General features: G+C 43.6%; 1 protein-coding gene across 1 annotated transcript in view; it reads left to right on the plus strand.

Annotated features, from left to right (window-relative positions):
- Positions 1–26,483, plus strand: part of C17H11orf49 (chromosome 17 C11orf49 homolog) — a 66,394-nt gene that overhangs the window by 12,148 nt on the left and 27,763 nt on the right. Inside the window, exons 2-3 of the mRNA XM_029582588.1 lie at positions 1,443–1,545; positions 20,243–20,373. Of these exons, the coding sequence (XP_029438448.1) occupies positions 1,443–1,545; positions 20,243–20,373 (234 nt within the window). The remainder of the gene's footprint in view (positions 1–1,442; positions 1,546–20,242; positions 20,374–26,483) is intronic.

Below are 26,483 nucleotides of genomic sequence, written 5' to 3' on the forward strand. Positions count from 1 at the left end.
TCAACAAGTTTTAAGATAACAGCTCACCCAGAACTGATAAACTGTGTTCGTAATTGATCATAGTTCAAAAAAATCAAACAGCAAATCCATATTCATATAACAAGGACAGAACAAAGCAGGCTTCTTCAAGAGCAACCAAGACAGATGACATGGTCTAGTGATCACTGACTAAGATGACAGTCAGATAAAATTACATATCCCTCTTTCCTCACTTTGATCTACCCTAGTGCTGAAACTTATAGAGCAAAGGGGGATTTTGAAAAAACTTTGCACACCTGTTTTGCTTCAGAAATGAACTAGAAGCCAGGAGGACAAAGTAATATTGGGATTATCATCTTTTATCTGAACATTCAGTTAGGAACAGAATAAAGATGCTGTATGAATTTATGTTGTATGTTTATTTGCTTAATTTTGTTTTAATTTGTTTGTCTCTCTATAATTGTGTTTATATTGTAATCTGCGCTGGACATAACACTGAAGATGTAAATTATAAGAATTTGTAAATAAATAAAATAAACTGAAAATTGGTTATCCCATACTTTATTTGTTTAAGTGATTTGTATAATATCCTTTCCTATGGTTGTAATCAAGGTGGGGTAAGAATGCATAAAGTAAAATACCAATAAATAGACTGAATAAAATGATAACGCAATAAGAAATAATAATACTGTTTGGATCATTGCATTTCATTATTTACAGCATGCTGTTAGAAAGTGGCCTTCGCTTTCATTAACCCTATGCTGTCTCACCTGCAGGCACCTGTCCACATTCCCAGGCTCTTATTAACCCTAACCTTTCACCCTCATCTCATGACCACTCTTTCCAGAGCCTCCTCTCTGTTGAAAGAGCCCCGCTGCCTGTGCAATTATTCCTTGGGTGTATCTAAATGTCTCTATCATTTCTCCTCTTTCCCTCCTTTCCAGCAGGGTATAAATGTTTAGATTGTTAAGTTTGACCCATATGTTTTATGAGGAAGACTGTTAACCATTTTAGTAGCTTCCCTGGATCAACTCTATTTGGCTTATATCCTTTGAAGGTGAGGTCTCCGAAAGCACAAAAGCAAGAGGTTTTATACAGAATGAAATTACTGAAATGATGAATTTTGTTTCTGCTGTATTAGGAAGAAGTGTTACATGGTAACATAGTAGATGATAGCAAAAAAAAAAAAAAAAAAAAAAGACCAACTGATACATTCAGTTTGTCCAGCTATTCCTGTCCTTACTGCCAAGGATATTTCCCAGCTGCCAGCCATAGAGTAAGGCCACCTGTAGGATATCTGTCCCTCACATGATATTCTTGCCTTTCCTCATTACATGGCTGTAATGCTGGTGATAGCATGTGCTCTTGGTGGATTCATAGGTTAATTGTGGCAAACATTCTCCAAGTTTCTTCTGTCAGCAGTTCTGTGTGTGTTCATCTCTCCTTCTCTGTGTTCCTTGCAGCTCAAAGGCATGTCTTGACGTACATAGAGGATGCAGTGAGCCAGCTGCTGGAGAACAAAGAGGAGGTCTGTCAGTATGGCATTGCCAGGTTCTTTACAGAATAGTAAGTACCTCTGGCCATGCCTGGCTGGAAATGAGAGAGGTAACCTAGAAAAGTCTGACTCATGAACTGGCACAGAGAGGTTTTCTCTTTAGGAGCAGAGCAGTCACACGATGTGCTTAATTCAGGGCACTTCTGCATTCTGAGCAGATAACTGTAGGTTGCTCAAACATTAAAGCTAAAGAAGATTTTCGGCCACACAATCACGTAGAGGTCCATTTTCAAAGAGTTTGGATGCAACTTTGAGAGTTAGGCTTGTAAATGGGCCCTTTTAGAAATGTACTAGGGCTGAGCACCTAAAATGTGGGTGGCTATGGAGGTGGATTGAGTTGCTTAACACTGATTTTCAGCTCTCGGCACCTAAATCTAGAAAAATGAATAGAAGACCTAAGTTTTAGGATCCAAAATTTAGGTGAATTTTCAGCGTACTGAAAATAGGCACCCTTAAAGGGGGTCATTTACTAAAGGTTTTCTCCCATTGTGTGTGTCTGGGGGAAAATGCTTAGTACATAGAGCTCTTAAGTTCCTGTTTTTTTCTTTTTAATATCAGCCTCTCAGTCTGTACATAGTAAGAAAGCAACCTTCAGAAGCCACTGACTTTGGTAAATTACTTGCCCATCCTGTATGAGAGTACGTAAGGCACAGAGCTTTACCTGAGTTGTAGTGAAAGTGTTCCCAGGTAAGGGGGAGAAGACAATTCATGACGTTTCAGTGTTCAAACCTCTGTGCATTGTTTTGGTTGGATCTCTGCGGGTCCTTTTCCCTGGGGCAGTTCTCCAAGAGGAATGCGTGCTCGTGCTTCCTCTTTGAGAACTAGCGCATGCTAGACTAGTGCCCGCAGACTTGTCACCTGCCCACACTGTTTCGAAAGGTGTTGTTCTTCTCTTGGTCTTCACCTTCTGCAGAACTGTACACCGGGCTCTCTTCCTGCTCCCGGTGCTGGGTGTCCTTCCAGTGCATCCCCCCACCCACACCACTGTGCACTCGGTTCTCCCAGGATCAGTGAACAGTGGAACAAACGTGAAAGGTCATAATAGCAGATATTGCGGATTTATTTGGCAAAAAAGGGTGATATCTGACAATGCCCAAAAAAACTGTAAGCAGAGCACAGATGCTGCCTTAAGGCCCTTCATGTTGTCTATGCATTTCCCCACAAACAGCCATTTACCCAACTATAGACCTTATTATTTGCCCCAAACATATTTACTCCAGCTCAAGACTGGTGTGCTACTACGCCCGAGCAGCTATGCAAGCCTTTCCTTTTTATTATAATCAAATAAAAATTGTTCTTAATTTCCCAAGCAGTCTTGTAACATTTTGATATACATGGAGTGAGTAAAACAAGGGATGGACCGCACTATAAATGCTTACAGGAAGTGAATAAGAAATAAGGCATCTGCCACTGTCAGACACTGGGCTGAACTGAGTTTTGGTTTGACTCAGTTTGGCAATTTTTGTGCTCCTTATCAGCAATGTTATATAGGAGTAATGTCAAGGTAGCAATTTTAATATTCAAAATTAACAATATAAAACATTTATTTTCAAACCAGAAAACAAATATCAAGCTCTTGGTCTTTTTCTTGCAGGGTGAAGGAATGCAGAGTTAGATTAGAGTAAGAGAGATTTTGCGAATGTTGCCTAAGACAACATAGGCACTAGGATAGGCCAACACCATTTTCAAAAAAATTGAGTGCCATGACAGGAAAAATGATACCGGCACTTTAAAAGCAACTTTAAATAGGAAACAAGCCATTGTTGAAAAATAGGGGAAAGTGTTTAAATATTGTTTGTTAGGTTTCAGACAGAGTTAAAGAAGTAGGTTTATTCTTTCAGCTAGTGTTCAGAAAAATATATTCATTATGTGCTGTCAGTTTTTGCATTATTTGTTTGGTGTTGTGCTGTTTATGGTAGAAGACCATATGGTTTATGGTCTTCTACCAAGAAGTGCAGGTTTATGGTTATATGTAAAGCTTGTTGCTGAATTTGCTGTTTCGATGTAAACCGATTAGGTGTTCCAAACGATTGTCGGTATATAAAAAAACCACAAATAAATAAATAAGAGATAAAAGTGAACTGTAAGTCGAAGTCTATATTGATATTTAAATGCTACTTAGTGTTATGAATTGTTTATATGAATGAGTCCTATTTGCTAATGTAGCTGAGAGGTATACATTGGCACTGTATGTGTACTCTGATATCCCTAAGGTCCTGGGGGATACATAAAGACAGGGATGTGTGCTGTGTGTTAGAGAAGTGGAGGAGTTCAAGCAGCAGACTGAGACCCGGGGAAGTCAGGGTTCACGTCCTGCTGATTGTAGCACCTGTTAAATGCCTGTATTATCTAACACAGGTGATCAGTGCGTGTAAACTAGCTTGCATGAGTGTTAATGCAAAATGAGATGCAAAAGCATACCTGTTAGTGCAGCAAAATATAACCTATTAAAGTGCGCAAAATACAATGCAGCCATGTTGAGCACTGTTTTACCTGCGGATATGGCTTTTACAATTCGCCTCTTAAGTAAAGATTTCTGTAAGAAGGATGCACTTTGTGGGGATTGCTAATCATTCCCCAGTTCTTCCTGAAGACGGAACTTCTGCACGCTTACTTTGCTGGCCTTAGCTAGAGTTAATGAACAGTCTTCAAAGAGCTGCCCGATGCTTAGGAGGCAGTCGGCATTGAGCCCTTGAGAAACTGCTGCAGGATTTACTGCCTCTCTCAGGATCCCCAGTTCCACTCCTGGGGCTCACCTGACTATAGAGGAGGAGGGGAGAAGTGCAGGTTGGAAAAGAAAAGTGGGGGTGCGATGGAGAAAGTGCCCCCCCAAAACAAGCCTCGGAAGCCCTGTTTGCATAACAAGCAGACCTGGCCAGGCCAACACTTGCAGTATTTGGGTTTGTTGTCTCGTCCTTGCTAGAGCTTGCTGCAAATATGCATTAAGGATTACGGATCTTGGAGACAGCATCGTTCTCGTAGAGGGGACCTGCTACCTGTCCTGTTCCTGCTACTGCCTTGTAGTCTAGGCTCCTCAGCACGGAGCTGATATGAGAAAGGTAGAAGATGAGGGGACTCTCAGCAGCCATTATACCCATTACAAGAGTTCTGTGTTCATTCATTAACTGTCTAACCTCTGACCATATGCCTGGAGGAAGAGGACTGGATGCAGTGAACTGTGAAATTGCTTCCTGCATAATGAAGAGCACCGATTCCGGAGACACTGCAAGGGACACAGCAAATGCATGGGATGGAGGGAGACCCTGCAGGTCACACAGGGCAAGACACTGAGGAGTATATATGGGCAGAGACAGTAAGCTCTGGTATTAATGAGATGCAATTTAACACAGAGGGGAAAGTATGCGAACAGTAATGCAAAAACGAAAGTACACCTCCTAGAGGTATGTAAAGTAGGCTTTTAGAAAATGGCCTGCCCCATATTCAGGTAAAAGTATGCGTATAGGACCTCTGCACGTCTACTTTTACCGATTATGCGCAAAGAAAAGTATCCCACAGTTTAGAAGGTGCGGGTACTGCTCCTGGGCAGTGTTCAGCGTAAAAGTGTGCATATAGCTTTGCTTTGAAAATGAATGCAAAGTCCCGCAGACTCTGCACTTAAAGTAACTCCCTCAGGGTAATAACGGGTGCTTTCAGCTGACCGTGTGCTCTGTAGAATGAGTATGGCACTCAGATCTGCTAAGGGGAAAATGTTCGTACGAGCAAAATCAGTTTGTTTCCATAAATACAGCTAATGCATTTCAATGCAAAAGCGAAAAAAGATTCCTCCATTCTTCTGTCTCTCTCTTATCCGTTTTTAATTCTTTCTCCATCTCTGCCCACCCTCCTCTGCTGCCTCCCTCTCCTGCTTGTCCCTGTTTTTTTGCCTGGTCTTCTTTTGTCTTCTGTATTGCAGCCATCGGGATGGACTCAGCTGTTCTTCCCTTCTGGGACAGGCACAACTCTTGGTTCCTCCAGCCCCATAGGCCACCTGCAGCTTGGGACATGCACCTGAGCCCTCCTCCCCTCCGCACTGCAAATGGTACTGCTGCCATCCACTGGGACGTGTGCAGCTGCTGGCTACGCCAGGCTGCAGTGGGCCCATGCAGGCTCCCTGCTTCTCCAAACTTGTCGGGGAACATGGAACTCCTGGCATCTCTGGCTGTGCTGGGCCGTATTCAGTGCTGAGCTCATCCAGCTTTGCTGAAGCGCCAGGTATCTCCCATTTGTGTAGTTCCAAGCTCCTCCACCCTCAATGGGCCAAGCAGAGATCCAGCTCCATCAGCCTTAGTGGGCCGTGCAAATCACCCTTCTTCCCCATGCACAGCTGCCGGCTCCTCCAGCCTTGTTGGCTCACATGCAACTCCTGGGGCCTCTGGCTTCTGATGGAGTATCTGCACCTCCTCTAGGCCCAGCGGGGCACACTGGGGACCATTTGCTTTTTCTGACACGCTGGCTCTCTCCTGCAGAGAATGCTTCCTTCATGACTTACTGAGCTTGGTTGATCCCCCAACTGAATCTTTTAGTGCAGGGGTAGGGAACCTCTGGACCCCGACAGCTGCAAACCAGGCAAGGTTTCAGGGTGTCTCGCATGAATATGCATAAAACAGATGTGCATTCGGTTGAGACAGTGAGCATACTTACTTTCTCATGCATATTCATTAGGGTTTGTGGCCCTCTGGGACCAGAGGTTCCCCCCTGCCTGATATTCAGGATGTAGTGAGCTGGCTTATACTGAGTGAAGAGCATGAGAAAGCTCCCTGATATGCCCGGTGCAGTGATGGCAACGGTCTGTCAGACGGGGCTCACATGGGTCCTCTGGACTGGCAGCCTCAGGGTGCCAATGAGGCATAGAGCCCGGTGGTGGTTTCTCAGTGCCTCCCTTTGCAGTTATGTGCGTAATATAATCAATAAATCCAAGCTGGTGTGAGCAGTCAGGGCGTGGAGGGAGAGAAGAGGAGCTGGAGGTCCTGCGGGAACGGCAGCATCAAGCCTCGGGGGGGGTGTACGGTATCCATTACAGCAGCAGAAGAAGAAGAGAGCAGGGGGACCCAGCTGTGTCACTTTTTAATTACCGGCCTTGCTTCCTCTACTTTTCCCCTTGCCAAGAAGGCTAAACCTCGTAGAAATAACGCAGTGGTGAACTTGACGTCAAGACAAAAATCCCTTTTCTGATCGAATAGATTTGAATGTATAACATTAGTGCATTTCTTTGTCACCTGTTTCAGTTTCTGTCATTCTGTCCTTCACGTGTACCGTGCTTGACTCTGAGGCAGGTAGGAGGAGGCTTTCTTTGCTCAACTCCATCTTCCAGAGTTTGGGAGAGACTGGGCTGGAAGATGATCTCATTGTAATCCTAGACAAAGACATTCCTGACTTACGGCATTGTTCAGTGTTGTACCGCACAACTGGCAGCCACCTTTGTCAAGCCAATTAATTCCCGGAGATGTAATCTTCACATGTGCCTCCACCTACTCTGTATAGACATTGCTAACACACTGTGTAAAAATGAGCACTTTTCTGGAGGCAGGGTTAATAGTGCCATAGAGGCATCACAGTTAGCACTGGGTACTGTGAGTTTGTGTGATGATATTACAGATTGCATAGGGTAATGAATATTTTCTGCTTCTAAAGTCACTTCTTCATAAATTTGCACTGTGAGCTCTGATTACTTCCAGGCACCAAAAAAGGCAGAGTTATGCTTTATTTAAAGTTCTAAAACATTAAGGGATCCATATTCAATGGATCTTCACTAGGTAACTTGTGGGTTATCTGGTTAAATGCTGACTTTTGAATATTTCTGCCATTTATGTGGCTAAGTTATCCAGTTAAAATGTATCCAGATAACATAGAGGTGTTCCAGGGCAGAGTTAAATTAAGAAAATAAGAAGTTGCCTTACTGGGTCAGACCAAGGGTCCATCAAGCCAAGCATCCTGTTTCCAACAGTGGCCAATCCAGGTTGCAAGTACCTGGCAAGTGCCCAAACATTAACTAGATCCCATGTTACTGATGCCAGTAATAAGCAGTATCTATTCCCTAAGACAACATGATTCATAGCAGTTTATGCCCTTCTCCCCCAGGAACTTATCCAAATCTTTTAAAACCCAGCTACACTAACTGCCTTAACCACATCCTCTGACAATAAATTCCAGAGCTTATTTGTGCACTGAGTGAAAAATAATTTTCTCTGATTTCTTTTAAATGTGCTTCTTGCTAACTTCATGATGTGTACTAGTCCTTGTATAATCTTTTTTTTTTTTTGACTTGCCATACTGGGTCAGACCAAAGGTCCATCAAGCCCAGTATTCTATTTCCAATAGTGGCAATCCACTTTGAAAGAGTAAATAACAGATTCATATTTATCATGATTTTATAGACCTCTATCATATCCCTCCTCACCCATCTCTTCTCCAAGTTGAACAGCCCTAACTTATTTAGCTTTTTCTCATATGAAAGCCGTTCTATGGCCTTTATCATTTTGGTTGCCCTTCTCTGTACCTTCTCCAATTCAGCTATATCTTTTTTGAGATGCGGCGACCAGAATTGTCCATAGTATTCCAGGTCAGTCTCACCATGGAGCGATACAGAGGCATTATAACATTCTCCATTTTATTCACCAGTTAGTTAGATAAGTTATCTGGCTATTTCCGATACTCAGAGTTAGTCTGCTAACTTATCCAGCTAACTTTAGTCATACCATAGAGTAGTCCTAAAGTTAGCCAGACAAAGTTTATCCGGCTAACTTTGCAAGCTGGCCATTGACTGAATATTTCCCCCTAAATCTCATAAAATACAACTCATAAAAATGAAAAACCCAAAATGAAGGAACAATTTATTAAAAAAAAACAAAAAAAAAACCTACCATGACCCTTTTTCAGCAGATGATCTGCCTTTCTCAAAAAGAACTATTTTTAAAAACTTGAAAGCCCTGCAAGGCATACAGAGACTGACCTTCGAAGCAGAGAATCTCATTGGTTTGATCTATTCTCTGCTGTTTTTCAGAAATAGAATTCTGTTGTAGCCAGGCTGTCTCCCTGTCATGGGTTTCAGTGTATGTGATGACATCACAGATTTCATGGGGTAATGGAATCAATGTATGCTGTCATTTCTGACATTCTCGCCAATCCTGGTAGCTCATTTTCAAGACTTTCTTAAATTCTGAAGGAAAATGTTAGTCTTAATGCAGTGTCTGTATTATGCCAGTGGGTGATAAAAGAGCAGACAGAAGAGGTTTCCTCATTCATGCTCCCAGGTACGATATGAGGAAGATGTTTGATTGCTCTCTCAGAAGGGATCCAGCACCTTATTTGTTGTTTATCTAACTCCAGAGGTTCCCTGTACCTGTGCGTGTCTCGTGAGTGAGATCCATTTTCTGTCCATCCTGAAAGAAGCACGATGCAGACGGAACAGTTTGGAGGCATGACATCACTCTGATAAAGAGTATTTCTTGCCAGTTCGTTAACATGCTATACCTCTCCAGAAGGCAGACTTTTGGGCTTTGCTTCCCTTTGATTGTGAGGTCAGGTTTAGTGGAGGAGGAGCTCCCATGCCTGTGCAGAGGGAAAGGTTAGCTGCAAACTGTATCTCAGCTGATCAGCATGCACACCGCACTGCTGCCTCCCCTTCTCATGTGGGCTCAATACCCCCCCCCCCCCAGCCCCCTGAAGAATTTCCACATGGCTACACCCTCCGTGATTATCCTCCCCCACCTGAACACTGGATTTCCCAGCTCATAACTTTGACCAAGCTTTCTCTGGGAGTAAAAAAAAAAAAGAGCGAGAGACACCCTGTATGTGGGCTATTATAGCCATATCAGCTTGCTTAGCCTTTTCAAACTGCTGTTGTCTTTAATAGAGCCTTGCTCAGCAGGGGGAGAGTCCTTAGAGGTACTGGAGAAGAATGACAAGCTTGAGTTACACTAAGCTGTGGTGCACTGCTCTCATCAAAAGACCTCTGTTATTTCTCGTTCCCTTTTTTTTATATACTGGCCTAATAATTCACCATAGCAAGGTCACTACAGGCTTTGAATAGAAAAGGAGAAAGTGTTAAATTACCAACTCAGCAGAAGAAAACCCAAGGGTCTCTGGACACAGATAAAAGCGTTCTGGGTAATAAAGGGCCTAACTTAGCTGCACAACTGATTTTGTTAACTCTCAGCGTCCCCGCTATTCACGGCACTGTAGCCCTTTCCTGTCCAGCTGCCCTCCAGGGTGGAGTAGGGTTAAGGCAGCTCTTCAGCAGACCGAGCCCTCAGAGAAGTGGCCTCCTTAGAAGACCGAGGCATCAGGACGTTCTTCCAGCTCTCAGAAGCCTCGGAGAACTAATCTTCATGCAAGAGCAGGACTCGGAGGTTCCTCTGCAGGCAGGACCTTGAGAAGTCCAGAAAGTGCTATTAATCAAGCTGACTTGGGGAATAGCCACTGCTGTTACTGGCATCAGTAGCATGGGATCAGCTTAATGTCTGGGTACTTGGCAGGTACATGCAACCTGACTTGGCCGCTGTTGGAGACAGTTGATGGACCCTTGGTCTGACCCAATATGGCAACCCTCAGCAAACTGCTGTTCATGCTAAAGAAGACTCAAGACACAACTCTCAGAGAAATACTTTCCACACAAGTGCAGGATCAGGAAACCTCTCCACACACACAAAACCCTCAGAGAGCTGAGCTGGATCAGCATATGGGACTCTGGAAGAAAGATCCTCCCTATAAGAGTAGAATTGGGCAGTTCCTCAGGACTCTGATGTCTGCCCTTCATATAAGAGAGGTGGGAAGCTCGTCACGCAAGACATGCCTCAGTACTCAGAGCGCTCCGAGAAGTGCCCTGCGCATCAGTGCGTTCCCTCCGAGATTGGGCATCAGCTGATAGAACCCTGAGGGACGGGCCCTCTGCACAGGATCTTCCAGCTGATCGTTCATTTAAAGTCCTCCGGCTTTTTAAAGATTCCACCACGGTTTCTCCCTCTCTTATCAATTGCCAGGAATTTTGATTTATTCAAAAATTTAATCATCATTTTTTTATTTTTCTTTATTTGCAGTTCTGCTTTCCCTGAAATTTCTAGTCATAAAGAGGTTGATATTCAAAAGCTGTTTAGACAGATAACTTAAACGTTATCCATCTAAATGGCAAAACTGGCATATTCAGTGACTTATCCAGCTAAATTCTAGCCGGATAAGTGGAGGGCATTCCGGGGGCGAGTGGGAGGTGTTCCAGGCAGGAGTGTCGTTAACCGAATAACTTATCTGGCTAACGCTGATGTTGCATCCGACGGCTTGCGGGACGGCCCCACAAGCTACCTCTGTCACCCCTGACGCAGCCGGCCTCCTTCCACGCCCAGCATCCAGCCTTCATTGAAATGCCGGCCGCTCCTGCCAACCTTCCTTATTCACGCACAGGGACAGCGGCACCCTATGTTGACATCAGTGCTACTTCCCTATGTAAGGCTGCCCCAGATGCAAGACGTCTCCTGCATTTCTGCAGTCTGTGTTGCTCCTGCATTCCTGGTGCTTGTTGTATTCCTGTCTGGCTTCCTCGTCCAGCTTGCCTTTTCAAGCCTTGTGTCATCCAGCCTCACCCCTTTGTTCCATTGTGTTCTGTATGTCTTCGTCCATCCTTGGCCTGATATCCTGGTATTGACCTCTTGCTTCGTTCCTGACCTTCTTTGCCTGCTGCCTGGATCTGACTTTTAGCTTTGGACCTGACCACGCTTGTCTGCAGCCTGCCCCGACCTTGGCCTGCCCCAGCTCCTCTAGTCTGTTGCCTGTCCTGACCTTGGCATGGATTCTTGGTCACCTGACAGCCTTAGGGGACCCACCTAAGCCCTGCTGGCTGCCAGAAACCAAGGGCTCAACCTGCAGGTGAGTTGGCTAGTATAGGTGAAGCTCCAGCCTGACTTGCTACAGGGCACATTCGCCAGTTGTTGGCATAGGTCTCTTACGTTCACCTAAGAGGCAGCATCAACCGCCACAGCAACAAGGGATCACAACCGATATTCAGCATTAACCAGATAACTTATCCTGCTGACTCTGGTTGGGCCACAGATCTGTCCTAAAGATAGACAAATAAACTTAGTCAGTTATCTTTAAGATAGCTGGGTATATTTAGCAGTGCAACTGCATTTCTCAATATATCCTGCAAGTTAGCTGGAAAAAGTTATCTGGCTAAGTAGCCGAGCCGCACAGCAGCTGAAAATGGACTTCTTAGTTTTCATCTGCTTAGAATAACTCTTGGAATTAAGGATTTATATCCCAATAAATTAAATAAGCTCCAGGGATAAATGATTTCTTTCCAAATAAATCAAAACTAAGCCTCTAGGAATAAAAGTTGCATGGTGTATCAGGTTAATGGTGCAGAACAAAAGCTGTAGGAGTGGTATTTTTCCATGAATGGCATCGTCCCTTGTGAAGCCCTTCAGGAGGGCAGTGTGTTGCTAGGGACAAAGCGTAGTTTCTCTGTGTATTGTCCCTCAAAATTAAAGAGAAAATAATTCTGGTTAAAAAAAAAAAGTAATTCTGTCTTGCCATTCCTGCATTTTATGGGATAAGTATATCACCCTGGCCGACTTTCAGATAAGTACTCATTATAGTGCAGATTTAAGGGCACCATTTATTTAAGAAGATACTGTTGGAGTTGGTTCCATGGGTCGAGAAAGTTTTAAAAAGCAGGATCATGGTGTCCTGATGTTTCTTTTTAGGTGCATTTTATCAGTACAGACCACCAGTTGCTGTTGCCACATCTGCCCTTGCATTTTTATGCATATATTGGGGGTTCTCTCCTTGGATGAATTTCACTGAAATTTTGTAAGAAGGCCTCCAGCACTCCAGCCAGATCCTTCCAGGGAGAGAACCCAAAAGATGTGCTAAAAGAGCAGGGTCATCCTGAATTTATTTATTTAGGAGCATGTATTGCCCACAACAGATTACAGAATATAAACCAGCACTTAAAACACAAGACAACTATAAAATGTGCTTACTTTGTTACACTGGAAGCATACTCTTCTACTAGTTTACATAATATTTGTAAATCCTTCCTTTTTTGTAATCTTTTGCTAAGTTTTCATTCTTTTGATATAGAGGGGGCTCTTATTATTTATTTTAAAAATGTTTATTTTGCATATCCATCTAACCTTGTTCTTGGCGGAGTACAATTAAATAAACATAGAATTCAAATCCACATAAAACAAAACATGATAAAACATCTGGTAAATGCAAATAAATAACAACGGAAAAATGAATAATCTAAGCAACTACAAGAATCTGGTCCGGACTTCCACAAACCATGCGTTCACATATCATATCAGATGTGAAAACGAAATGCCTGCATAAAGTAATAAGCCTTTATCGTCTTCTGAAAAATGAAATAATCTACCTACTCACAAAGCTGAAGCAGTAGGGAATTCCAGATTGCTGGGCGAGACGCTTTCATTAAATGGACTACCTTTGGCGAAGGGACCATAATAGATGAAAGGTAGCATAGCTCTCCAGAACCGCTTTCAAATACTTAGGGCCCTCATCTTTTACTGACTGTTAGACCAAGATAAGGAACTTATTATTCTTCATCCATTGGAAAGCCAATGAGGACTCTGCAATTTCGGGATAATCGAATTGCCTGTTATGGTGCAAGCAGCAGCATTCTGTATTTAGTTGCAAAACTTGCAGTAAGAGAGTGGGAAGACCCAGGTAGACCTAATTACACCAGTCAATAGTAGATAATACCAATGACTATGATACTGTTTGGAGATCATCTATTTTAGTCTCCTAACCAACTGGAGCTTGTAAAAAGCAGATTTAGCTGCAGCTCTAATCTAGTTCTTCTTCATGAGTTTGGTGTCAATTATTATATCCAAATGCCTAATCTCAGATAAAAGTGAGAATGTTATATCATCCAACTTTCTCTGCAGGGTCTTTTTAAGGGCTGAATTTCAGCTAATCTAAATAGCTTCTGGTTTTGGCTTGTTTTCAGATTAAAAGTGAATTTATTATTCATTATTCACTTGCAGATAAAGTTAGATGATGTAACATTCCCAGTTTTATCCGAGGTTATGATAAGTAAAGCTCGTTCAGTATTGGGCTGCAAAGACAGGAGCAGCAGGAGGATGTCATCTGCCTAAAATCTGTACTTTCCCAATGGCTGGAGGTAGATATTAATCAATATAGCAGATAAAGCCGAACCATGCAAGAGGTCTCCAGGAAGAGAAGGTCTTCCCTATACAGCGCTATTGTAATCTACCTAACAGCTATGACTCAAACCACTGCAAAACAGTTGCACTGAGACCCGAGGCTTTCAGTCAATTCAGCAAGATTGCATGATTGAAGGTATCAGGATCATCAATATAACTCTTTCTCTCTCTCTCTCACTCCCATTGCAGGAAATCTAAAGTCTCTGAGCTTTGCCCCCTACAAAATCCACAGTGAAATGGGTCAAGGACACAGTTGTCCTCTCAAAACTCCTGTAATTGCAGTAATACTGCTCGCTCAAGCAGTTTCACTAAATAGGGGAGATTTGATATTAGGCGATAACCTGAAGGGTGATGGACGTCCAGCTAAGGTTGCTTTAGCACTGGGCCTGGAAACACCCTTTAAACCAAAGAAGCACTGATGATCCTAGTCACTCTTTTTTAACCAAAGACACCTTGCTAGTTCTCACCAACTACAAAGGGAATGGGTCCAAAACACAAGAAATCAGTTGAGTGTGAGAAATTAATATGACAGCTTCTGTAGTAGAGACCATTTGAAACCTTGCCCCTGACCTTTCAGTGGGGGCAACTGCCTGTATCTCAGACAGGGTTTGCTTTAAGACCTTAAGGCTTCTCCTTACAAGTGATATCTGTGGTTGAGATCTTACAGATGAGTTTCTCGCAATCAAAAGAGAATAACAGGAGAAGGCTTTGCAGTGCAGGGTCCCCATGGTGTGCTGGGACATTTTATGGTGTGTGTGCTTGACCTTTTCTTAGCTCTGGCTGGATGCCCAACACAGGACAAAACAAGGAGCCCTTTGACAGCTGCTGCCCTTCTGGGTAGGAGCAGTGTACAGCGCTGTCTTCTTGTGCATAATCCTTGCTTATTACTCTTCCCATCCCTAGAGATTGACCAAGTGATATGGACCCAGTCAAGGAGCTGAGAGAGACGTCCTCTCAGATACTTGGGTTGCAAGAGTGATATGAAGCAGGGTTTGTCCTGTGCTTTACCTCTTCCCGGGTGGAGACTGAACCGTTTACGCCCTCAGCTTTGAGACACAGATATCCAGCTGGTTCCCCTGCACCCATGAGAGAGTTACATGCACAGCAGTTTACTTCTGCTCCTTTGGGTTCCCAGTGAGATGGACTGGCCTCCACTGGGCTATAGCGTCATGACTTTTTATTTGTAACTTCCTGGGATTTTTCTTCCTCTTCCCCTCCCACCTAGTCCAGGGCGGGGTAATAGACCATGGTTGTGCTGGGAACCCTTTATGCAGGCACCCTGACTGTGCCCACTCAGCAATGACTGTGATGCCTTCTTCTTTAGGGATGTGAACACTGTCTCTGTAGCATTCCCAGTCCCAGCTGATCCCAGTATCAGGCATTGAACTCAGGTCTCCTGCATGGCAGTGTACGATATTGCCTCTGAGGTGTACTGGTGATTTTACTGGGTTTTACTAGTGTGTACCAGGTCTTAAAACTGCTTGGTGGAAGCATTTTGCCCCAAATTTATGATGAATAGTTTTGAACCACTGCAGCGCCAATGTAAAATTTTCACAAATATAGAAGCTCTCTTGAGTGCTGTCTTCTCTGAAAATACTTCTAACATGAGGCAGAATTCCTTACCACTACTGAGTGAAAGATCTCTGTGCACGTAGTGAGCATCAATCTCTCAATGCCTATATCAAAAGGCTAGTAATACCCACAGAGCTGCCAGCTCTCCCTTTTGTTATAGAACCATAAGCCTCTCCCAGGCTAGGGTTTGCCCTGTGTTATAAAGCCACAAACTCCCCCTATTCCAGGGCTTCTCAGTGCAAAAGAGTCACCAATACCCTCACTTCCTGGTCTCTCCCTTGGAATCTGGTTGCATGGACTCCAATGTGGGAGCATGAAGATATGATGATTCTCATTAATTGTAATGTCTTGGCTTTAAACTTAACAAGGGCACTTATTTTTCCTGTTCTTACATACATCACATGACCTATCTGAGACAATACGCTATTCTGTTGTACTTCCCAGCAGTCTGAACCTGTGGGTTGCTACTGCTTTGGGAGTGGAATTGTGGCCAGTAGCCACATTGGCTGCATCAAAGCACATCCTCTGTCACTTCCTCTTCCTCGGCTGCAGTGCTGCCCAGGCTTCTTCTGGTCACGGGCACGAAACAACCTTCCCAGCAGTAGCTCCTATGAAGCTGGGGTTTCGGTTCTTCAAGAAATGAAAATAGCAGCTTTGAGCCCTGGTTAGACTGTGCCAGGGCCCTGCAGGCATCATCTTGGAACCATTTGTACAAGCTGCAAAGCTGTAAGTAATGTCCCGGAGGCCTGGAATTTCTTGGTAGCGTTAACAACTGTTCCAAGTTTTATTCCAGAGATTAATTTTTAGTTTCACGTTAACCAGCACCATATTTTGTCTACATTTGTCACCCTAATCCTAAAAAGGCAAACTTGACTCTCTGGATCTCAAGAGGGCACTTAAACTTTATCTTTTCCAAGTAAAACTTTTCAAGAACTGGGAAGAAATGATTAGCAGCTTCTAAGATCTCTCTCAAGATGGATTGATCAGACCTTGTATCACTGCTTTATACAAGAAGGCCCATAAAACTCCAGAGTACACTTTATAAGAGCAGTTTCTCCTTCTCATATGGAGAGGGTTTAGAAAGCGATGCAGAGTAGTGACATGGGATTCTATTTAACTAGTTCTTAAAGATGCTATGAATTCCATCTGTTCCATTTGGCTGGCTGCGGAATGTTACCGTGTCCAGCCTCACTCACCCCCAGACGCCGCCGGTCCTGTCTTCAGTGGCAAGGATGCCGCCACTGTGCTGCGAACCTCGCCAGATCCTGGGGCCTCCTAGGCATGCGGGAAACAGACCCGCCGGCATGCCTTGATAACATCACATGGCTGGGTATGTAACCCCCAGCCGTGCTCCCTATCTCGCCTCAGCAATGGGTCTTCTGTCTTTTAGTGCATGTTGCCTGGCATTCCTGATTCCTTGCCTCATCCAGCCTTACCTCGTCTTCTAGAGCCTTGCCTCATCCAGCCTTGCCTTCTCCAACCTTGCCTTCCAGCCTTGCCTTCTTCAGCTTTCTTTGTCCAGCTAATCTCATCCTATTCATCTTGTCCATTGTCTTCAGTGTGTCTTCGTTCACCCTTAGCCTGATTCTTTTGATCTTGACCCCTTGCCTGGACCTGACTCCAATTGTCTGCACCTAGATCTGACCACTCTTCTAGCAGCCTGCTCCGACCTTGGCCTGTCTTTGTTAGTCTGCAGCCTGCCCTGACCCTGGTGTGCTTTTGGACTTCTGTTATCTTCATCGCCCTAGGGAGCCACCTAAGTCCTGCCGGCCACCAGAACCCAAGGGCCCAACCTGTGGGGGAGGTGGCTGGTAAAGGCGAAGCTCCAGACTGTCGCCTGCTACCGGCGTAGGTCTTGGAGGTCTGTTCTCGAGGATGCATCATCTACGCCGCAACAGCAAGGGTGCACGTACCTGCCACCACACTATCATTTCAGGTAGTACTACATTACATCTAGGGCTTCTGTTTTTATGTGTTTATCATTTACAAAATTTCAGGGTTTTACTTTTTAGCTGTTTTAGAGTTTAATACAGATATATAAAATCTGGAGTGTTTTGGGATTTTCCACCCCACCCTCTTGTCCCTTCTACTCTCTCTTCCCCCAGCCCATTCTCAATAATCTTCCCTCATCTCCACTACTCCTTCAAACACCTCTCCTTACCCCACACTCTGACATCTGAAACAGCTGAAGAGCGGAGCTGATGGGAGGCTATTTGGCCGATAAGAATGCGTTCAATTGAGGAGCTGCCAGCATGGAAAAGGCAGAACTAAGACAGGTACAGGGAGTTGAGAGAGTGCTGGGGAGGGAGGCAGTGGGGGGGTTTTTTTTTTTCATATATTTATCTGATAAACCCCAGCTCCATTTTTTTGCATCAGAAGACTTGATTGATTAAAACCTTAAAACAGAAACCTTAGGTACGACCCATACATTCTGACTGCTGGTGAATGTAGTAGAAAAGGAATTATCCTTATTGTCCATTCCTGTTCTATTTCCTCTTATAGCAGTAAGAATCAGGGCGACCATCCCATGTGTGCATAGGATGTATTCCTATCCTATACAGGACACACTGGCAGATTACATTTCAAAACCCTCTTTTTTTTTTTTTTCTGTACAATTGCATGAATAAATAAGCCCCTGAGTGTCTCTCCCAATTTCTTTTCCCCCTACATTCCCACTAGGGAACTCTGATTTGTCCAACTGGTTCTTCTCTCCTTCCTTCCTCGAGCTTTGGCGAGTCTTATCCTGTGCCTTCAGTTGTTATGCTCCAAAGATCTGGAACAAGCTACTGCTACCCTTACGCCCGAAGCCATGCTACCTTACTTTTGAAGAAAAAAATCTAGGCGTAGCTCTTTGGCCACACCTTCCCTTCGAGTCCCCTGGCAGAGACACTCCATCTTCCTGAACCGTCAGGTAAGGGCTGTAAGTTATGCTGGCCATTGTAAATACGATGCAACTGTGATTAATGACCTGCAACCAATGTACTGCAACTGTTAGTTAAAGCTTATTTTGTTCTGCCTCGAGGCTGCTTGTGGAAAAAGGCAGCCTATCGAATATCTATAAATAAATAAATAAAAGAAGTAGAAAGGCTAATGTGTGGTAATGTGAGATTTGGTTGCAGTGGGCTTTGAAATGTGGACAGTTCAGTTGAGAGGCACCTGAAAACTCAGAAAAAGACCTTCTCCCTAGGGAAAACAACCGCAGGTATACCTTCCAAAACCATGCCCCTCCCCTCCCCTCCCCCAAGAACCAGACTGGTTGGAGGGCCAGTGAAATAAGTTACTGGGGGCAAGAAAACATTCCCAGTAGCTTGAAGGCCGTCCATCTCCTTGTCACAAAACTTTGGTCCTGCTTTCTGACCCTGGACTTGACCTGCTTGGCTGCAACCTTACTTGCCGCGCACCTAGCTCGGGCCCACTCACCCGTGAACCTTATTGAGTCTCGGTTTGGGGCTGGAAATAGGGGTGAGCGAACAGTGAGCACCGTGAGCTTGCACAGGTTCTTGGTGTGCTAGGCCACAAGCACTACTCGGCCCATGTTGCAGACCAGGGTGAGCGTTAATAGGATGAGAACTCGTGGAAAGAGCAAATTCTTACTCCAGAAGACAAAGAAGAGATAGGAAACCTTTTGTTTTGTTAGTGGATAAAATATCTGTATTTCAGCTAGGCAGCTGCTCAGTCTTCTATGAGAACAGGAATACCCCATAAGATCACATCAGCTTCTGTCCTTTTGCTGGGCTCAGTTATCAGGTTCAAGCATATACACTCATTTTTAATGCTTTATCAGCTGCTGCTCCAAAATATGTAGCTTTTCTGCAGACATTAGCAATTGCTTATACACTTCCTCATTTGAAAGGCTTAAATGACCACTTGTGCTTTACTGATGGAACTTTTCCTCACTAACCGTTCCTCTTCTTTTAACTCCTGCAGCAATGAGCACTTATGGGGAGGGGGGTGTAATTAAGAGGTCTAGGCATTTTCTTTGCCTTATATTGAGTTATAGATACAGACAGGTCCGTTCTGATCTTGGCAATAGGGCACTAATAATTACGGCATGATGACATCAGCAAGGCTCTTTGTTCCCGTCCAGTTCATCATTGATCTCTGTGGTACCATAAGACTTGCGGGCCTCATTCTGCCCCAGAGATTTAAAACTATGCTGAAAAGTTGATAAAATGTTGGCGCCATTACAGACTTTTTTTTAAAACTATATTAAGTAAGACTACCATGTTGCCTGAGGGGGGATAGTTACAAGCATGTGCTGCGTGCAGCCTAGGAGTCTCAGCAGGTCACAGGCTCAGCATAAACGACCAGAATTGCCATTAGCCTTTTTTACAACGTAAGAAAGAAGATGTCCAGCAAAGCAAACTCCTCTTACAAGAGTCGTCACTGGTGTCACTGCAAAGCACGTCGACAGCTGTCTGAGAATGGAGTTTTATGTTTAACCTATGGTCCAGCCTAGGGGTAAGAGTGCAGTAGAACAGAGAAAGTGCTGTGAATGAGCAAGAGGTCAAAGTTCTCACAACCTACGTTCCCAGTAGCTCACCATATTAGTGGATGCCTCACAGAGCGCCCAAGTGTCTGGGTAGACTTGGAGTTCTTGTCTTGCAATGAATATCTATTAGGCACAAAGCAGAGGTGTGGAGTAAGAGATCACCCATCAAATAATGAATATTCATTGCCATTGTGCTGCTGCTGGGAGTTCCTAAGCCCACATTGTTCCTTGAAGTCTCCATCTCTTCTGTGGTCCTCTGTGTGCATCCTGATTTTTCCTGCTGAAAAGTCCGTAGGTGTTTCCATACCAAATGAAAAGAGCCATGATAGATATAACCTGCAGAGAGAGTATCTTTGGCAGAGCTTGGACGAGGATGAGGACCAGGGAGATAAAGCAGCTTTAAGTTCAGGTTCTTATTCCCTTGGCTGGTGCCTGATAGGGTCCTTTCTCTCTTTTTTTTTTTGTCAGCTTTACAAGAGTGCATCAGGGAACTCACATCCTGTTCCGAGAGATTAGCTTCATCCAGGCCACCCCACACAATCGGACGTCCTTCCTGCGCACCTTCTGGAAGTGCTTCCGAACCATTGGCAAAAACGGAGGTAAGAAAATAGTCCGGTCCTCGCTGTGAGTGAGCGTGTGCTCCCTGCTGGGAGGGGAAATTCTCCTACAGCGTTAAGTAACTAGATGGACTTATCTAAAAAGCACAACAACTAGTCAGTACTTTTTTTTAGTTTTTTTTCACACTCTGGGGGATATATCATTGCAGCACATTTATAAATAAGAATAAAATTACTGCTGGCACTCTGCTTCTGACAAACATGCTAGATTGTCTAAAGGCTCTTTTCAAAGCTAAGAAGAACATGTATTGGTTGTTAACAGGAGCTCTTCATATTTTATTCCACAAACTCTGTTCTAACTATCTGACACCTGATCATCCCAGCCCTCAACAGAACTCGCAAGCATAATCCTCCTCTTCATGCTCTCCTGATGTACCCTCCTTTTTCACCCCTCCCTGCTCTCTCACTTGATTCGTTAAGTTCTTTGAAAATGTTCTCCTCACTATTCTGTTATTCAACTACTAAGAAAAATGTTTACCGTTCACAAAACTCTACTGTCCCCAACTACTATGTTAACTCCATTTGATTGTATGATAATTTGCATATTTTGTAAACTGTTATGATGGCTCTACCGAATAACGGTATATAAAACTCTACAAATAAATATTTACATGCCTCGTTTAAAAAATATTGCATCTGACTGTCCTTTATAAGCGTATAAGCCGAGGACTGCCCAGTAATACCTTAAACTAAAAACTGATTTCTAAGAAATCTAGCATGCAGCAGTTAAAACCTCTGTAGGGTCTGACTGTGGGTTCTAGAGTCACTGCCCTCGCTGGATTCCAGTGCCGTAACCATGTTTTAGCATCCTACCAGGAGGGAGGCAGGAGGAAGCGGATGTGTGATGCTGGAAGTCAGAAGCAGCCAGGCCCCATGGAGAGGTTTTCTAAAGTTCTGCTATCAGTGGGCAGTACCACAGAGTGCCCTTCTAACACGCATGTCCCTGCTGCCGGTTCGGTCCCCCTTTCAGAAAGAACGAACGAGTTGGCTATTCTGTTTCCTTCTGGAAGACTAAACAAAAGTAATCAAAAATAATGACTTTGACAGAAAGCAATCAGTTCTGTTAGCTGCTCAAAATTGTGATCACTCACGGTAAGTGAGAAAGGTAGAGTGCTGCCAATGTGTCACCCCTCCAGCTTACTGTAAAAGCACGCAGCCACCCCTCTGACAAACACACACATTTCCAATGTTCTGCTTTCATAATACAGTTTATATTCATCAAATTCTCCTATAATTAGTGCCAGTTCTTTGTCTTGCTCCAACTTGTAGCAGAGAAAAAATACGAGTTGAAAGCATCTTCAAACCGTTTTTGCTGTTTACCTGCTCTCATCCTGAGGCTGGAGCCTCTCCCCAAAGCCCCCTACCTCATGCAGGATGTTTTAGGACTGATTCTCTGCAATCTGTGCCTTCGTTAGGATGCTGTCTTCCGGCAGGTCTGTGGCAAGAACTCTCTTTGCCAACCACCCTTTCTTTGATTGGGGGTGTTAAAGGAGTTTTCTAGCTGGGATTTGTGTTCAGCAGGACAAGTTGCTTATTTAAAAAGGTTTTTCTAAGGGTGCGTGCTATAGCCTATCCCCTTCCATAGGGCAGAAACCTCCCAGAGGTATTTGGATTTGAGCAATTACCCCAGAATAAACCACATATTTACACAAATGCATGCCGGTGCCATGTTTTAGCTGTTTTTGTATTCAGTGATTTTATGCGTGTTTATTTTTCTACCTCGCCACGAACTCTGGAGTGAGCAGGCTATAAATCTTTTTAAATAAAATAAATACCAGATTTCACCATAAAATGTCTTGAATCTCAGAAGTGTTCTTTGCTCTTCTTGGAAGAGTTGCAGCCTGTAACTATTTTTTCAAGGTCATGGTCAAATAATTGGACTAAGAACCTCAGTCTCTCCCGTTTTCTCTCTCTCTCTCTCTCCCACTGTGTCTTATAGAAATATATAACATGCAACATGATGGCTAAGACCATGCAGCCAGTTGTTCAGCTTTCCATTCCTTCCTCTCTGCTCGTCCCGTGCTTTATTGAATTTCAGTACTGTACCTCCTCCGTGCAGCCATCACCCTTTCCATGAAGAAGCATTTCCATTCTCCCCTCATTCCATGACCCCTTGTTCCAGAGCCTCTTTTCTGTTGGAAAAGGCCCACCTCCTGTTCATTAGTCATTGGGAGGTCCGTACTCAAAAGCCATTCAGATAGATAACGTAATAGTTATCCATCCAAATGGCTTACCCGGCTATTTTAAGCCCTTATCTGGCTAAATTCCAGCCGGCTAATAAGTTAGGTGGCTAGAATTTAGATGGATAAGTTAGGGGAAGTGCAGGGACATAACTGGGACGACTTGGGTTAGCCGGCTCACTGCAATATTCAGAGTCAAAGAGCTGACCTAAAGTTAGCCACTGGAAAAGTAGTCAAGAGTTTGGAAAATGAGTTTCAATGTAAAGAAGCATAAAATTGTGAACAAAATTCCACTAGCTGTCTATTATTTAGAATGACAGCAATTCGAAACTGTTAAACAAGAAAGAGATCGTGGAGTAATAATTCCAGGTGACCTGAACATAGCCAGTAAATATAATAAAGCAACAGAGAAAGCTAACATTATGTTCAGTTACTTAAGCAGAGGTATCATCAGCAGGAAAAAAGGTGGTGATATTGTCTTTGTATAAATTACTGCTGAGAGTCTCCTCTTGTGTTTTGTGTTCATTTCTGGAGGCCATCCATTCTCAAATACATTGAGCGGATGTAAGCTATTCAGAGAAGGGCTACAAAAATTATATAAGGCTGGTAGGGCAGACAAATGTAAACAGTGGAGTGCCTCCGGGATCTGTACTTTTTAATATATTTATAAATGATCTGCAAAAGGGTACGACGAGTGAGGAGATCACGTTTTCAGATGATACAAAATTATGCAGAGTAGTTAAACCTCAAGCGGATTGTGATGAATTGGAGGACCTTGCGAGACTGGAAGATTAGAACATAAGAACGTGCCATACTGGGTCAGACCAAGGGTCCATCAAGCCCAGCACCCTGTTTCCAACAGTGGCCAATCCAGGCCACAAGAACCTGGCAAGTACCCAAAAATTAAGTCTATTCCATGTTACCATTGCTAATGGCTGTGGCTATTCTCTAAGTGAACTTAATAGCAGGTAATGGACTTCTCCTCCAAGAACTTATCCAATTCTTTTTTAAACACAGCTATACTAACTGCACTAACCACATCCTCTGGCAACAAATTCCAAAGTTTAATTGTGCATTGAGTGAAGAAGAACTTTCTCCGATTAGTTTTAAATGTGCTACTTGCTAACTTCATGGAGTGCCCCCTAGTCTTTCTATTATCTGAAAGACTAAACAACCGATTCACAGCTACCCATTCTAGACCTCTCATGATTTTAAACACCTTTATCATATCCCCCCTCAACCGTCTCTTCTCCAAGCTGAAAAGTCCTAACCTCTTTAGTCTTTCCTCATAGGGGAGCTGTTCCATTCCCCTATTTGGGCTTCCAAATAGCAGATTAAATTTAATGTGGACAAGTACAGGTGATGCATATAGGGAAAAATAACTCTTGCTGTAGTTACACGATGTTAGGTTCTATCTTAGGAATTACCACTCAGGAAAGAGATCTAGGCGTCATAGTGCATAATACATTGAAATCGTTGGCCCAGTGTGCTGCAGCATTTAGAAAAGCAAACAATGTTAGGAATTATTAGGAGGGGAATGGAAAATAAAACGGAGGATGTCATAATGCCTCTATATCGCTCCATGGTGAGACTGCACCTTGAATATTTTGTGTGCAGTTCTGGTCACCACATCTCAAAAAGGATATAGCAGTGCAGAGAAGGGTGACCAAAATGATAAGGGGCATGGAATGGCTGCCCTGTGAGGAAAGGCGGAAGAAGTTAGGGCTGTTCAGTTTGGAGATGAGATGACTGAAGTGGGATATGATAGAAGTCTACAAAATCATGAAAGGACTTGAACAATTTAATGTAAATCGGTTATTTACTCTCTCAGGTAATAAAAAGGACCAGGGGGCACTCCATGTAGTTAGCAAGTAGCTCATTTAAAACTAATCGGAGAAACTTCTTTTTCACTCAGCGCATAGTTAAGCTCTGGAATTCATTACCAGAGGATGTGGTTACAGCAGTTAGTGTAACTGGGTTTAAAAAATGTTTGAATAAGTACCTAGAGGAAAAATCCTTAAACTGCTATTACTGTAATTAATTAGCAATAGTAGCTTGTGATTTATCTAATGTTTGGGTACTTGCCAAGTAGTTGTGACTTGGATTGGCCACTGTTGGAAACAGGGTACTGGGCTTGATGGAGCCTTGATCTGACTCAGTATGGCAGGTTCTTATCTTCTTATGTTTTCCCTGAAGGGAAAAAAGAGAAGGAAGATATGATAGCTATACTATTTAGATCCTTAAGTCTCATCTCAAAGGCCTTTTAGTGCAGACATCATATCCCATACCTACAGTACTTGAATGTAATCTGCTTTGCAATGTCTGAAAGGCAGAATATAAACTGAAGAAATAAATACATCATTTTGGTAGTCCTTCTCTGGATGGCCTCCAGAACTGGACACAGTACTCCATGTAAGTGTGGCAGCATAATTGCTATCTTTTCTTTTTTTTTTTAACTCTTTATGCACCTCCCTATGCAATCTAGCATCCCTCTGACACTAGTCATTTCCTTTTCACACTTTTCTGCGCCCTTGAAATCACGGGATACAGTCTCCACGAGGTTTTCAGTGACTGTCTCCCACTGCGTTCTGCTCCCTTGCATTTCTGCACTCCAGATGCGTATCTGTATTTTTTAATCTTGGAACTTAGCTGTCAAGCAGTCCTTGAGCTTTCATAGGTCTCTTCTCATTCCATTTACTCCTTCAGGTCCTGAAGATCTTAGCGTTATCTGCAAAAAAAAAACAAAAAACCCTTTTCCTTTTAATTCTGCCACAATTTCGCTCATAATGATATTGAACAGAACTGGCCCCAAGTCCAATCTCTGAGGGACTCCACCATGATCTGCTTTTTATCCTTCAACCAGTTTCTAATTCAGTCTACCACCTTAAATCCCATCCCTAGACCACTCAGTGTAAGAGCCTCCTCTGTGGGACACTATCAAAGGTTTTACTGACATCTGAGAATCCCACACCCAGCACCAGCTTCTGATCTAATTCTCTGGTCACCCAATTGGAGAAATCAATCAGATTTGATTGGCATGATCTCCCCTGGATCCTGCAAGCCATCCGTTTCAAGGTGCTTCCCTGTGTTTCCTTCAGTTTTCATGAATTTTTTCACCACTGGTCAGACTGACCAGTCTGTAATTTCCAGCCTTCCTATTACCACTTTTCTAAAGAGGAGGTGCATTCCCCCATCTCCAAAGATCTCGTGAACCCGTCCTTTAGCAAACTTACTGAAGCTCTCTGACCTCCATTAATATTATAGGACGTATCCCATCTGTCCTCGTGGTTTTGTCCGGTTCTAGATTTTAAGCTCCACACAGACCCTCTCTTCCGTAACACTTGAGACACATCTAGCCCACTAAAATACACACCTTTGTCAATAATCAGTGGTCCATCTCCAATCCTCCTTCCTTATCCCTCTCTACACAATTCTCCATGTCTCCTCCTATTCTTACTGACGTGCTTGGAAAAGGTCTCGTCACCTTTTTAGCTATTTTTTCTTCCACTCGCAAAACTTTGCCCTCCTGATTGCTTTCCCTCCCCCTTTCAGTTTCCCCAGATACTCCCTCCATTGCCCTGCTGGATGAGATTCCTTGGATGTTATGAATGCTAATTCAGAATGTGCTGTGTGTGCCTCTAATTGACCTTTTTAAATGTAACTTGGATCAGTTTGTCCTGATTCATCTTTAATTGCAGTGGTGCTATGTCATCACACATTGGCTGTGGAGAGACCGTGTGGTTCACACAGTCATACACCCCAGGTCCCTGGGGGAGGTGCTCAGTTTTAATTAAAGAAAGCAAAATCCATTACAGGAGAGTTGTGCCTGTAGATTTAAATACATATTTTGGACAATTAGTGCCTGTGGAGCAAAGGGTTAGGAGGTGGGTGGGGTGAGGGACAGGGAGAGGA

The sequence above is a fragment of the Rhinatrema bivittatum genome, chromosome 17 (genome assembly GCF_901001135.1).
Source record: "Rhinatrema bivittatum chromosome 17, aRhiBiv1.1, whole genome shotgun sequence".
In the NCBI taxonomy this organism is placed as follows: Eukaryota; Metazoa; Chordata; class Amphibia; order Gymnophiona; family Rhinatrematidae; genus Rhinatrema; species Rhinatrema bivittatum.